At 40.8% G+C, this 15768-nt stretch overlaps 1 protein-coding gene across 7 annotated transcripts in view; it reads left to right on the top strand.

Moving 5' to 3' along the window:
- The window catches only part of LOC105831116 (homeobox protein homothorax), a 361421-nt gene that overhangs the window by 7078 nt on the left and 338575 nt on the right, over window positions 1–15768 (top strand). For 5 of the 7 annotated variants that reach the window (XM_012671023.3, XM_036289789.1, XM_012671021.3 and 2 more), the window contains exons 2-4: window positions 2967–3050; window positions 4442–4698; window positions 12124–12265. In XM_012671023.3, the coding sequence (XP_012526477.1) occupies window positions 2967–3050; window positions 4442–4698; window positions 12124–12265 (483 nt within the window). The remainder of the gene's footprint in view (window positions 1–2966; window positions 3051–4441; window positions 4699–12123; window positions 12266–15768) is intronic. The other 2 variants (XM_012671024.3, XM_012671025.3) reach the window with 1 other exon arrangement.

Genomic DNA, 15768 nt, shown 5'->3' on the forward strand with positions numbered 1-15768 from the left:
GTTAAAATTTTATTATGAAATGTAAATCGTCATTTGGAGCGTTAAATAATAATCAATCTATCTCGATTATATTTGACGCCAGGCGGTCCTCCCCGTTGGTGAACGAGTTTTATTTTCATGCCGACACTAAATGTCAAATGAAAATTTCGACGCAAAAGTTTGTTTCAAAATAAAACATTATGGCTGACGTGAAGAGCTCGCGAACATGCTTGCCGATTTCGAGGTGAGTTTGCTCCGCCGTCATACGTAATCGAAAGTCTCGCCTTTTTCTATACGAAATCTCGATAATATCCAACATCTCCATTTTCTGTCAACGGTTTAAAAAGTACATAAATTAGATGTGGAGTTAGCGATAAGAAAATAACATTACGTGAAAAAATATTTGGCAAAGTTGTATTTTTTTAAGCGATAATCCCGGCGATATTAAAGACGATTTTTGTTTTTCCTCGAAATTTTTTTCACGAAACAAAATCTTTGACATTGCGTTGTTCTCATTGCGAGAGATTAATGACCGGGTAAGACACCGGGTTCCTGACGTTATATACGATACAATTTTGAAATTGATCTCAACGGAGACCAGAAGAGCAGAGTGCTAGGGAAAGAAGTGAAAAAAGAGAAAGAGAGAAACGGAGGATGTTGCCGGATTATTGGTGTTTACCTCGTCGACTCGCAAAATTCGCCGACGGCGGTACCTTCATCACTCGGCAATTTTCTGAATTCTCGCGATAATCCGTTGGCTCGCGATGTATTCTGCCGATTTATATTTTCACCCAGAGATAATCGCGTACAACAGACACACGCACCAGTATTGCGGAGCAAGCGAATACGCCATGTCTTGTCCTTCTTTCCTCCTTCGCCTCTTTTCTCTCTGCATTTTTTCGCAATTTATACCGAGATGCTTAAACACTCGCCTTGACCTATCTACTTATAAATGACGGTCGTTTGTCAGGCTTTGCTAAATTTCCCTCAGTTCTACGGCCTACCGAGCCGGTTACAGCTGCGCGAAACCAAAGCGGCTCTGCGCCGTTTACGCAAAAACGTCATTTCCATACAAATTCCATATAGAATCCTCGCATCTTGCATTAAGCCCCATGACAGGACAAATTCGTGTATTAACCCTAGGATGCATTATTCAATTTTTGCTCGAGACGAACGTTACGTGGCAACATAATTCAGCACTTGAGTAATCATATAAATTTTTATGCGTTTGTGACATTTGTTAGATATAATATTTTATTTCACGGCAATATGATATTGCAAATGCTCCAAGGAATTTGACTCGATTGAATTTATTTAACAATACAATAGCGAAATAATCTGCTGTAGAAAGAGACTAATGATTTTCACTAAAAATTTGCTTGCCGCTTACTTACACCGCCGCGCCGTTTCCGGAAATATCCTTTTCACGTCAAGCCGGTCCATCGCTCGTACATCTCGGTGACAGCTCGACATCGTCGCGACGTCGCACTGTAACTTCTTCTCCGTTTCGGTCACAAATTAACACCGTCTCTGCAAATAGCGATTGTATTGTATATGGCGCGCACGAGCTCGTTCTCTCGAACCGACTTTGTCGCGAACCTTCTCGACGACGTCAACGACGGCGACGGCGACGGCGACGGCGACGGCGATCATGACGACGAGCTTCATCGTCGTAGACTTCATTCGTCGCGAGTCTTCCATGATCGCGTCTCGAGACATAACGTCACCTCGCTTTCTTCTACCCTTCAAGACATTCCACTCGCCCGTCGAGTGATATCTTCATACTGCCATGACGGTGAATTATTGTCTATGGCCTTTTTTAGTTCTCCAGCTCGAGAGAAATTCGCATTCTAGACACGACATGTTCGCACGCTACCAAACAGAATCACTTTTACGTCATTTTTCGCGAATAACTGCAACCTGCGTATCTACATAATATATAATGAATAGAGAGGCTGCAAAGTAGAAATATTTATATTCAAGATTGCTAAAAAATACATTATTGTGTGTTAATATTGCAAAGAGTTATTTCTATATAAGATGTATTTATTTCGAGAGAATAGTGCCTGTTGTTTACTTACTCACATGTCTTAAATTATTGGAAGAGACTAAACGAAACGTTTAGTTTTTAGCGTTAAAGTATTTGCAATACTCCAAAGTATATTCAGTTTGATATATCGGAAATTTCAACGATATTAATTTAAGTTAAAAAGCCGTCCGCGGAATGTGAGAGACATATCGATCGAGTATTCACAGAGGTGCATGGTAAATACGAGGAATGATGAAGATATCGGCCATATTAATTCAGTACTTTGTAATTCGGTTCTTTGCGACGTCTTATCACCATACATTTTTGCGACACGAAAACGAGGACGAGTTGCACGCAGCTAGAAAGGACGAATTTTAACGGACGCGCGCCATACTCGCACTTCTGCTCCGAAGTGGATCGTTCGAGTGACTTTAACGTGTGTGACGGATTAATTCAGGCGCAATAGCAGGCGATTCGCATCGCGTAATTTTCACAATTCCATCGCGATTCCAATCTTGATATTCGATATTCTGTGCAAGATAAATCAAATTAGGTAAAAGTGATAACAGTTATAATCGCATTTTTCTCCCCCCCCCCCCGGTATTATATCGGTATGATTTTCTTTTTCAACTTGAACAGATTTCCGTATATACCGCTGATAATAACTTTTTTGTCGCTCTCAGGAGCGATAGGAATTGTGTAATAAAGGTGAATAAAAATTAAGTGGAACGCGCGGATTGCAGATCGTTTCCAATATATTTGCGGTATCGCTCCGTAACGCGCGCAATTGCACATATTTTTCCGGATTGCATCGAATACGTATTCTCACTTACCGCGGTTGGTAATCGCAAATTCCCGCCGCTTCTTGTTTTCACGGCGAAATTACGCGGCATTCCGAGTCCAATGCTAGAATTAAGCAATTAGTGATAATAATCGGCTTGCTTTCATTCCCGTGTAGACTGGCGTGACAAGCCGCTGGCTTGGAGGACTCGGAAAAATCATTGCTTCCGTTCTTGATCGGCCAGCCAACCGATCAATTGAAGTGAGTCTCTAGTTTTCTATCTATCGAGCTTTCTTTCTTTTTTTCCTTCTCTCCTTTCCTCTCTTCTCTCTCCCCCCTCCCCTCCCCTCCCCAGCCCCTCTCCTTCTTTTCTTTGTCCCGTCAAGACACCACACACGTTTAAATTTGTCCGATAATTAGCGCACTTTTGTTTGTCATCCATCAGCTTTGCATCGGCGCGAGAACTTTATTGCTAGAAATCACGAGGCCTTGCCCTTTTTTTTGCGGTATTCTAGAAGGTCGGTGCGGCTAGGCGTAATTGAAATACGCGGTTATTTATTACCGGTCGTACGGTAGTAGGTAATTAATTGTTTCTCCCGCGGCGATTAAATCTTATCTTTTTCTTCGACAGTGATAGTGTAACGAAGAAAAAGTTGACAATCGTGATTCCGCGGAAAAGTTCTAACAAGTATTTGTGTTTTCTGAAAATAGAATAATGGAGTTGAAAATATTTTCTTTTGACAATAAAAGGTAATAGTCCTCCATTATTTCGTGAGTCGTATTGATTACGTTTGAAAGAAACATCTAGTTAGTTAAAAGGAAATATCTAGTTGGAAATATCTAGTTAATTAGAAGAGGTTTAATCAAAGTCAAGAAATAAAATTAATTATTCCTTATTTAAGAATTATTGAAATTGTAAGTGTTAAACGCAGGTGTTACCAACTTGGATTATTTCATGTTGTGTATTTCATTATTTTTGAATTTAGATTAATTGAATTAAACTTTAATTGCTTACGTCAGAATTTTTATTTACTAAATCTAATTACATTTCGGTTGCGCACAATTACCTGGATATCACTGTGTACCGTATATTTATAAGATAAGAATACAATGTAGAATACAATTTTTTCAAGCTGTGTCAGCTTGTCTTGCGAACTTGAAGTTGCCGAGTTACGATTGTTACAAGTTTAAAAAAGCTTAAAAAAAGTGGTGACATTGTATAAGTAGTCACCTCACGAACGTTCTTCATCCACGTGTGCGTTCCGAGTCCTTGCGTCAATCGTTATAAACGCGCGATTCTAAATTTACGAGCCAACGCGAGAATAGAGACAGTATCTATATTTAAATAGGAAAGAAACTCGAGGATTACGATATTAGGAAGCAGAGATAATTGCAAGGAACATTTTTAAGTAGTCCGTAGGTTAATCTGTAGCGATCTCATTCTAATGCTTAAATATTTAATCAAGAATGTAGTACGAGATGATTATTAGCCAATTATTATTATTATTATTAATGTCTTTGAATATTTATAACAATAAAGGCAGCATTGATAATTATAATTGTAGGAAAGAGAGAGAGAGAGAGAGAGAGAGAGAGACTATTGCGTACACATATTTGAACACAGTGTAATTTTGTAATTTTTCCAATTGCAGTACGACGATGGCGGGCTGCACGGGGGTTACCTCGAGGGCGGTGGTGGTGGCGGAGGCGCAGGGCTATACGATCCACATGGTAGTGCCCGCGGTGTTCCCGGTCTTCATCACAGCCCACACCTGGGAGGTATGGGCCCGGCCCACCCTCAGTACCCACCGCCTCCTCAGCCGCCACAACACGTTCTCGCGGCGGCAGCTGCGGCCGCGGCCTCCGCGGTGCCCGATGTCCACAAACGCGACAAGGACGCCATATACGGGTGAGTGAAATTTCCTGTATTTTCCTCGTACATTTTTCAACGGATACGCGTCGAGTGATGCAGTCCCGATCGATAAAACGAGTATTATGGCGTGGCGATAAAAAATGCAGTCTTACGCATTTTTATACGCATAGTTATTGTATAATATAAATGCAGCTTTTATTGCGGTATTACGCACACTTTTAGCTGCCATGCTACGACGATTCTCTAATATATTCTCTTCTAAAATACACACAACTTTATATGGATTTGAATACAAATGTACGTATCTCTACTTAGTAATTGCGATAATCTGTCTACCGTTTGTCTTGTCAAATTTGCATAAAGATATATATCGATATTTATCGAGGTTTCATTTTCCAAAGCGGGATTTTTTGGCGAGAAACAGGTGTGAGAGCAATCGCGGGACGAACTTGAAATGCACACATAAATTTGTTGTGGCCATTTGATTTTCTGAGTCTCTCTACTCGACCTGCCTCAACAACTGCCCGTAACGGACGAGCCGTCGTGTGATTTCTTCCCTCGCTTTCGAAAGGAGGATGATCTTTTTCTTTTTCTTTCCGTGATTGGAGTTGGCTATATCGAGTACGAGTATACGTATCGATACCGTACTCGTTAGTAATATTAAACTTTTGACATTATTATTAAAAAAATATACTTTTTCGTCATTTAGATTATTAAATATATTTTATTATTTTTATATATAATAAAACTCATAACGATAGCACTCTGTCTAAATTACAATTAGTGAAAAATCCATGAAATTCCTGAAAATACATTGATTGCAATTTAGAGACTATGTTTAAGAAAAATGGCACAATCGTGAATTTAGTGGGATTATAATTTAATATTGAAAAGCAATTTAAAACATTTGGTTTCTTATTTGAATTAATAATAACAAAATTTAAATTTTGCTGAAATATGAAAATGCTATTGAATATATTTCATGATAATACGTAATCCATATCGGAGTTACACTATTAAAATATGCAAGCATCAAGCAGAAAATGATTGCTAAATTATCGAAATATCGAAAGAGAATATGTCGACATAGTTTACTGCTATCATTAGGATTCTCAATTTCGAATAATATTGACGTTACATTTCGAAGTAGCATGTTCAGTTTTCCGTATCACGCGCGATATCGTTTTTGCGGTACATCGCAAAGTCGGACAGAATACCATTACCATATGGTTAACTCGAGAGATAACCACGTTTCAACGAGTTGTCCCCAGCTTAACGATACTTTCCGTTTTTTTTCGCGGTGACAATACGTTAGACTATTTTTACACGAAAATTTCCCGCTTAAAGCTGACGGCAATATATATGTAAATTTAATAAGAAGCTACTGCAAGGTTACACTTTATAAAGTATATGCATGAAAGCATAGATAGTATAAACAGCCAACTGTAATATCATATCGCGATACGTAGTACTTTTCTTTTTTTATTTTTGTCGCAAAAATTTCATTATTTATTTCCCTGTACGTTATTATAAATGTAGCCGTATAACAGCTCGTGCCACGCGCATCGTTCGTACAAGCTGAAACACGTCAATTGGCCGTTTTACAGAGCGGCTCGGCGGCCGTGTTCCGCGCGTGATTTATAGTCGCGAGATGCCCCGATTTCTGATGTACGTCCTAGAACGGGAGCCTCATTATTCCGTGCACCCTGTAATTTGTCCATTCGTCGTGTGCCCCGGCCCGACCCGAGCAGGAGATTCCACAACTTTCTCGGAACACGCTGCCGTCGCCGCTGCCGCCTCGCGTACCTCGCTGGAATGAGTGCTTTCGGCCCGGTTGCTGCGTGTATACGTACGCTCTTTCGCTGCCGAGAGGACCTTGCTCCTATCATGTAGCGGTATCTCAAATTATTTTGATGAATTTATTGAAAAGCATTGAAGGTAAATTTGCAATTAATTTTGAAAAGTTAATGAAAGAGATACAAAGGGATACAAGTTTATTTTTTAAAACCATTTTCAATGTGTGTGCGTGTGCGTGCGCGTGTAAAATTTGAATCTTTGAAAATATTTATCTTTTCTTTTATTTAGGTAAATTCTGAGAATACCTATGCTCTCTCACACCATGTTAAGTATGTTTTTTTATTGCGCTAAAAAAACCCGACTGTTAAAAGTAGTCGCAAAGTAATCCCGATTTATACAATACGCTTTTGGTGAGTCAGATCGGATTGAGTCGTACGAGTCTATAGCCATTTTTGTCTCGTGTTTCATTCGATTCGATTAATTCGTCTATTAAATCGTGTGGGGTTTTCAACGTGCGAAGAGACTGATACTGCTCATGCTCGAATGTAATAAGATGCGGCAAAAAGAGAAAATCAGGGACGTCTCGATGCATTTTATTGGATAGAATAATTTTTAAATCAAATTGCATAAATGTATAGAGATGGATCTTACTAACGTGTATACTTTGTAATCAAATAAAAAGGTAAAAAATAGAGATATTTACACATTTGCAGAAATAAAACTTCACTACTTACTATAATAAAACTATGTTATATATATTTTTACACTACTTTTTGGGTGAATTTTTAATAATAATAATGGAAATAATAAACATACATATTTTTTTGTTTCCATACTTTGGTAATTTAAACCGTGGTACAAAATACTATATTCCATGTGTGGCACATGGCGTCATAAATGTTAAAATATCATGGAAAAGGAATCTTATCTCCGATGATTTTTCATCACGACGCGACGTTGAGATTCTCCTGGCGAAGTTTTACGTAAGATGTAACCGGATGTAACGTGAAGACGAAACTGACCAATCACTGGAATCTTAGCGGCTTATGCAAGGGGTCGTTTACGGATTAGACGTCTCACAAGTCTTACGCAAATCCGAGCGACAATTTATTGCCCGACAGACGGAGAAGCACTATCGTTCAATCGATTTATCGATCGCACGATACAATAATAAGAAATACATACATAAAAAATACATTCCATGTTTTAATTGATATAACTTTAATTTCCTATGCGAAGGAATGCAAATAATTGTCGTCATCTTTCTGTTACGAATGACTCGCGAAAGGAATGCAGAGATATGCATATTTTTCTCATAGTTTCCTTAGCACTTGAATGGTTTACAAAGTGTAAGAATTTTCGGAGTTACTACTTATTTCAATTATTATGTTTTCTGACACTTCAAAGTAGTTTCATAAGCTGATAGAATAGGATTTCGAAATGTATTTATTTTTTTTATCTTAGCATTATCAATATTATTTAACTTTTGACAAAAAAATTTTTACGATATCATTTGTGATTTTAGTGTACATTTTTTTCTTGTACAAAGATCCAACCAATAGTCGCTTTACGTTATTAGCAAGTGAATAATCACGAATAAATTATTTAATTTGACAAATCTGACACATTCTTTATTGGAATTAAAGTAACACAAGTGTCTTGTAGAAATTAAGCGTTATTTAATGTTTTTTTATAAAGCTTTAAATTTGCGAGTGATGACACTTATTACATCATTTTTATCCTTGGCTCTCTTCTGCTTGTTTTCTCTCTTGACTTGTCGTTTCGCCGACTCGCGTTTTATATTCGATTATTATTTGTATCAGTATTAGGATCGCGATCTTCTCGCACTCGTGACAAAATTGAAAGACATTTTTGAAATTACAACGCTGCCAACAAAATTAAGCTATGTGCGCGAAAACGCGTCACTGTCGTTTAGCAAATCGTAAACTGCGGTGTGGCGTAAAATTGACGATGCTTGTACGCAACAATAAGAGCTGGTAGAAAGAGAGTAGGGGAGGCATAGAGAAAGAATGAGAGGGGGGGGGGGAGGGAAGAGGCGTCGATTTGAGGGGCGGAAACCGCAAAACCGCAAACATCCCCCGTACAGCGTACAACGGCCCAATCATATCATTACCTTTTGCGGTTCCGTCATTCTGACACCTCGTTTCTGCCCGTCGTTTGTCATCGACGTTGCACTTTGTTGTTGCGCCGCGCGCGGCCGCGTTTTCGAGAAACGCGCACTTAAAGTACCGCCGTGTTCAATCGCGGCCTGTAACGTGCTCGGTGGTTTTCTTGACCGCCTGTAAAAAGGGAAAACTGTGGCATCCAATTGGCCTTGCGAGAACGACAGAAGCCTAAGAAAACGGGAATCTTATCGCGGGATTAGACTCTGCAGTATTGGCGGGGGACAGCAATTGTCACTTTGTTCCGTACAATTTTTAAAATCTTTTTTCGAATCTAGTCAAAAGAAGAAAACGATCTCTTCGGCGAACCGCGCCTTAGCCATCTTCGTATCTCATTAGAAGCGTAAAAGGGAGTCAGAAGAGGAGTCTTTCAATACGGCTGGGAGCGCGCGAAAAATCTAAATTAACAATTACCGCGCGACGTTGCGTTAAATCGATTATCCGGTGGTGGACGGTCCGTGGTGCTGGGGATAGAAACCGAGGAGAAGTTGCGGCAAGTAGAGGCGATAGAGATATGGACAAGGAGAAAGTAGAAAAAAAAAGACTACTAGGTAAGATCACACCGCGGTGGTGGCGGGCGAAAGGGGTAAAGTCGACGGGACTTTTTTTCGCCCGGTCGGCGGTTCGTTCAGTGTGGAGGTTCGGTTCGGTTAGGTTAGCGCGCAGGCGAGTACGTTGCTCGCGGCGGCCACGTCAATTTGTCGAAATTCGTTCCGAATCGTTTTATGTCCGCCACGCCGCGAGACGCGACCCGCTACCATGCGCACACAACGCCTCCACCTTGGCGGCTACCACGTTCGCGCCGCTCTTTCTCTCTTTTTCTCTCCCTCGAACCACTTGAGGGCCGAGACCCCTCTAGGGTTTCATCGCCGTCTTTGAAATTGTATAACCCCACGACGGGACGGGACGGGACGGGACGAACCGCGAGCTAAAAATCCGTGTCAATGGTCACTTTTAACCGACGTCGCGCGTCGTCGTCGTCGTACACCCCGTATGTATAGAGATGTAGTCTATTTATATAGCTAGCCATACAGAAATGCTTACTGTGATTTATTCACTTGCAAACTTTCTTAAGATAAAGAATTTTATATCTCTAACTTTTTCATATTTATTAAATTTTTGTCGATATTGAGTGTTTAAAAGAAGATAAAGAAAATTAACGCTTATTTTCTTGTTGCTGTGGTATTTTAGTTGTGTGTAATTTGTTGGATAGCATTGTCAGTTTCTAGTACTGTATTCGGTAACATTCGTCTTAAATAAACGTGCATACAAATTAAATGCGTTGTTTTGTGGAAATTTACTTTACGGATTGTATTTAGATTATATGTGCTCTCTTATCACCTCTTGTCCACCTGTGTCTCTGATTTACATACGACTGATCGTTTAACAAATTCTAAAGTAAAATGTTAATGATACGAACGCAAATTAGAAGTTGATGTAAGCTTCGTTTAACTTCAAAATGACGTCAAATGCATTTGCATTGTCGCGATGGTAAATATGTCGTCTGCTTTTTGCGTATTGCCCTAAGGTTGAATTTTATGTAAACGATTCAGTATAATTATATTGTAAACGTTAAACAGAAATATTTTTTGTGATTTTTATTTTTACAGTAAAATAGTTGCATATTATTAACAAGTAAATAATTCTAGAATGTCACAAAATTGTGTCAACTTTAAACCTCGATATTAAATTCATGCTTGCAACAACGTTGCACCGGCCTAATCTTATCTTATCCTCCTAATGCCACATCGGTAAGCGTACTTTATAAGTAACACGCGCTTATATACACAAGAATTAGATTTTACATTGTATCGAGCAGTACAATCTCTCCTTTTTTTTCTCCTTCTCTTCTCCAATCGCTTTAAGAATTCTTGATATGTGTATAATGCTTTTTTTTTTTTTGCAACACTTTACATTTCTTTATCAAATTCTAATTATCAACGCAGTTATTTACATCGTCGTCAACACAGTGACTTTATTCTGCTTAGCTTTTTTCGTTTAAGAAACAGTGAGTCGAGCCGATTTTATTTAAATAATACTTATTGATTTATATAAGTAGTTAAACTTTATTTTAGGCGCGTGTTTGGATCTATCGCATCGATACAAAGTGAGTTAGGATTAACATAGCGAAAAGTAAGAACGATTTGCGTCTGTTTTTCATTATTTAGCATAGCCTACCTATTGAATTTGCAGTTTTCCACGAATACACGTGTTATTTCACCCTGGTGAAATTATTGGCAAGGGAGACCCGTTCTTCGTTATTATTGATCATCCTTTGTCATTATTCAATTTGTCCTTGGATATACAGTCCATGCGTGTCCACGTATCACGAATAAATTATGAATTGAACTAAGGAGAAATAGTAAAAGTTGAGTAATTTTTGATAGTGTGTCCCAGAGAGGGAGAGAGAGAGAGAGAGAGAGAGGGAGGGGAAGGAAAGGAGAGAGAAAAAAAAATTATCAAATATAAAACACACGTGTTGTAGTTTGGAGTGTGAGAAAATGTTGATGTAATAGGAAATCATATTATTACACATGTACAATTACATAAGAGTTTGTAATTAGAACAGGAACAGAAAAAATACAACTGCGATAGTTAGCCAGTGGTCTAGTTTTTCACTTATAATATCGTTTTTCCGTGTGTGCAGATAATGCAGGAAGGGGACGAAATGTAATGGTCATATGAGGACGTCGGAATCATTTTTTCCGCGCGACCGGGAGTGAAGCAGTTGCCTGCTTTTCGGTTAAGCGCTTCACGCCGAATTTCGCTTCTTCTGCCACCACGGTTGTCCGAGTTAATTGCGTCCTCGTAGCGCTAACAGGCGGCCCACCCCGTCGGTCACGCGCGGATAAGAGAAAAACGCGCGGCCGGTCTACCACAGCGCCGCGTGAACTTTGTGTCGATTCAGATCGCTTTTTCGCACGGGCCACGCCTCGACGATTCGAGAAACGTTATTTTAAACACGAACAATCAGAATACTCAGAATACTGCGAAGAGACTACTTGCTCGTGGCGTGGAAATCAAGTCTGCGATGAGTGTCCCATTCCATTTCATTTAGACTCTTGTCGTCACGAACAAGTTACTGCATATTTCTGCGTTACAACACACGTCCGGGATCTGCTAATTATATCGATCTCGATTAATTACATTCATGAACGCCAAGTTTGTTTCGCTCGAGATTTTCGCGCCTCCTTTCGCAAGCGCCGATGCTCGTTATATAATATCGCGGGCATCGGATAATAATTTATCGTCTCTTCGCAGAAATGAATCGGGCCAGAAGCCGTCGGCCAGAAGCTCGAAAGATTGCGACGTTAATTAGCATGCCTACCGAGATCGGCGCTGCTTTGCGAAATGGATGGTTCGGTACGCTCCGTTAGCATCATAATGCGTATCTGCTGCATTACTTTCGCGCAGAACTTACTCGCCCTGCGAAAGTGCCATCCCGTTATCTTTAAGCGCATTCTCTCGCTTCTTCTTTCAGACACCCCCTGTTCCCGCTTCTCGCACTCATATTCGAAAAGTGTGAGTTGGCAACGTGTACGCCGCGCGAGCCCGGTGTAGCTGGTGGTGACGTTTGCTCGTCAGAAAGCTTCAATGAGGACATCGCCGTTTTCTCAAAACAAGTAAGTTTACAAAATATTGAATGCATAGAAAACAACTTATTTATATATACATGTAGATAGATATACTTTATGTCGGATCGGTAAGTCTTATTCGTGTCATTGCAATATATAATGCCCGATGTAATCGAATTTATGAATTTCTTAACCTACGGAATAGGTCATTTTAGAGGTCTGTAAATCTATCGATAAACGATCGTATATGAACGATTGGGATTTTTTAAATTGTATACCGGTTCGCTTAAATGGCTTAAAGATAAGAGGATTTCTGAACAGTTACGGGCCGCTTTTAGATTCGAATTTCTTGGTACGTTTTAAAAGGTCGAAATCCTTGGACGAAATCTTGACGAAAATCTTAGGATTTTGTTCGGCAAACTGTCGCACGATTCTTCCGTGAGAGAATGTCCCGGAGGGATTTTCGGGCCTTCGCATGAGTCACGAGGACGCGCGTTTCATCTCCGTCCCGAAACAGTAGATTCACGCACGAGACTCGCGCTAGCGTGCCTTAAGCCTCGGAGAAGAACCCTGTGCCTATCCGTGGGACTTATTTTTAGGATTACCGTTGAAAGACCTGGGGCCCCGGGTATACGAGCTCCGTTCTAGCTACGAGGTAGAAGATTCGCCCGCTCGCTCGCGCGCGTGAGCGTGTTTTTTCTCTTTCCCCGCTTCCTATTTTTTTCTTTCCCTCTAGCGGCTCACCTGAGGCAGGTCCCCCCAAGGACACGCGTAGGTAACTCGAGAGCCTACGGGGCCGCATGCCGTGAAACGATTTGGACCTTTTAAAACATACCATTTCGCCGTCTGCGTGCCGGATCGCGCACGTAGGTCTCTATCCGAAGGTCTCGGAAAGTGGTGTACCGATCGAAACGCGCGCGTTTCCGCGTTTCTTGTATCAGATCATGTTTTCAGCTCGTCACAGGCATTTGCATCACTAATCACTAACGTAATATTACGCTACACAGTTAGAAGATTATTGTAGAAGGTTGCATTCGGTAGAAAAGTAGAAGAAGTGTTTTATTTCAAAGATGTTGAACTAATTAACGACTTATGTAACTAAGCGTTGGTATATTGAGCTAGAAGCGCGGGCACATGTAACTTATCGGTTATTTGTACTGTGAATAATAATAAATTTTCTTGAAATATGTAATACGTGATTAGTCGGAAATACATTAAAAATGACATTTTTTATGAAGCGTAATGAAAAAAATTCATTCACTCCTACTTGCCCCCCCCCCTTTTTTTACGTAATTTTCCAAAAATGTAGCATTCACGACAATATATTAAGTCGAGGTGATAGAACGGGCAATAAAAATGTTATCGTGCTCGTTTGCTTATGGTGAAGCGATGCAAACGAATTCAGCACATTTAGATTGGACGGTATCGGATCCATTGCACTGTGCACTGTTAGATAGCTGTAATCTCCAGTTATTTTTATGTATCATTATGCGTCCGAGCCTATACGATAGGATTTTGTGTGATCATGCATCATGTATCGTTAATTGAAACTCTTAACAGAGGTAATAGATAGTATATAGTAGTTTTTAACAGTGCGCCGTTGTGTGCACAATAGATATGCGATCGCGAGAATTTTTGCGAATGACTTACGCTCACGCGTTATTATCGCTGGAAGAAAAAGAAATTCGTCGAGTCTTACATCTAAATATAGGGTGTCGGTAATACGGTAGCAGTGGCTTTGAGCAACGCTATGCTGAGATAACGATAAGAGTTAAGCCTCGGCGCGAGGTAGGATAAGGTGGCGACCTGTATGTATACATTATTTTGCCGCGTTGATGCCGAAAGGCACCAGACGATAAGAACGCTCCAAATTTCCGGCGTATTGAGATTTTCGAGATAATCAAGTGCGTACTACCTTTTTTCCACTATCATTTTCTTTTTCAATAGAGGAGTAGGAGTCGGGGCGTAGTGAAATTCACGAAAATGACGCGCGAATCTCGTGTTCCTATGTTATTTATCCGCGAGCTAGCGTCGACGTTATTACGTTGGTGGATACCGTCGAAGGTATCCCGACGGTGTGTTGCGAAACTGACATGATATTTGCATCTTAATAAGGCGTACCATAAGGTGCATTTCAAAACGCGCGCCGACGGGAAATAACGCTTATGACTATACGGGACTATGTTTATTCCGCGACGATGCCGTGTGCCTCGATACGATACCGCGCGTCTTATATTCGAATATTTTTTTCTTCTTCAGCGTCCACGTTAGTTCCGTGATTAAATCTGCAGAATGCCGAGACATAGAAATTCAAAGTCATGTAATATTCTCTTCTGTATATCTGGCTTTTTAAATAACGATAAATTAATAACACACGTAGTCAGTGAAGTAGGAAATTGATATATAACGAAGTAATTTAAAGAGTTAAAAATTGTTGCATTCTATTATTGTTTTTAGACCGTATATGATATCACACCAAGTATATAACATTTGTTTGAGATAGTTATCATTAGTTTATATTGATTGTTAACCGATACACTCGATTATTATCTCAATCAGATATTCTCGCGCGAGTAATATATTAATTTTTAACACTTATCAAGATTCGCAAAGGTTTGAAGATTGTTTTCAATTTAATGTTATCAATTGAAATCGTTGTATGTAATTTCTCTTTCTTGCGTCTTGCAATTCTCTTTAGGAATTTACATTCTTAGGATACCTGTAGGTTTTTTTATTAAAATATGTAATATCGTACATCTCGACAAATCAACACTTGGCGTAAGAATCGATATTCAAGAAAGCGTTGCCTTTTTGAAGGCCGTCACTAGGCAGGCGCGTAGGTCTCTCACGCACACGCGACGATGCATGTTGGCAGATAAGCAGGTGACAATCCTCTTGCGGCGGTTTCCGAGGCGTGCCGTGCCGTGTGAGCCGTGCCCTCGTTGTCCCTCGGTGTTCCCTTCTCGCCCCATGTATCGGTGCCGCCGCGGCGATAGGGCCGTACGACAAAAGGGCCGCATGCTGCGCGCGGGATTATTTCGCGTTGCCTGCGTGCGTGCGTGCGTGCGTGCGTGCACGCACGCACGCATGCGCCATGACTGCTGCGAACCATGGAGCATGCGCAATCTTCAGTTGGGGCCCGACTACGGCGGTCGTCGAATCGTGAGAAGCACCGAAGCGTGGAGAGTCGAGCCGGCGCGGCGCGGCGATGGCAGAAGGGGAACCGGAGAGGCGTCGAGAGGGGCATGCGATGCAAGATGGGAGTGGGGAACTGCTCATTTTCTGCCATTGTAAATTGATCTATTCAATGGGTCCACTATTATCCCTCCCCCCCTTCCTGCAGTTCACGGCATCGTGTGCCCTATGGGGCCGCGATGTTCCAGTCTTCCGTGCCCCCTTCTGCCCTTCTACTTTCGTTCTCTCTCCTTGCCTGCTTCGCCAGGAACTTCTCGTCCTCGTTCTCTACCTCGGTTCGCGCGCGCACTCGCGTTGCCTACGTTGGCTGGCTGCAACGTGCCATCGGCTGTGCTCCCGCTGCGCTACGTTACGCT

Source organism: Monomorium pharaonis, chromosome 7 (assembly GCF_013373865.1).
Source record: "Monomorium pharaonis isolate MP-MQ-018 chromosome 7, ASM1337386v2, whole genome shotgun sequence".
Lineage (NCBI taxonomy): Eukaryota > Metazoa > Arthropoda > Insecta > Hymenoptera > Formicidae > Monomorium > Monomorium pharaonis.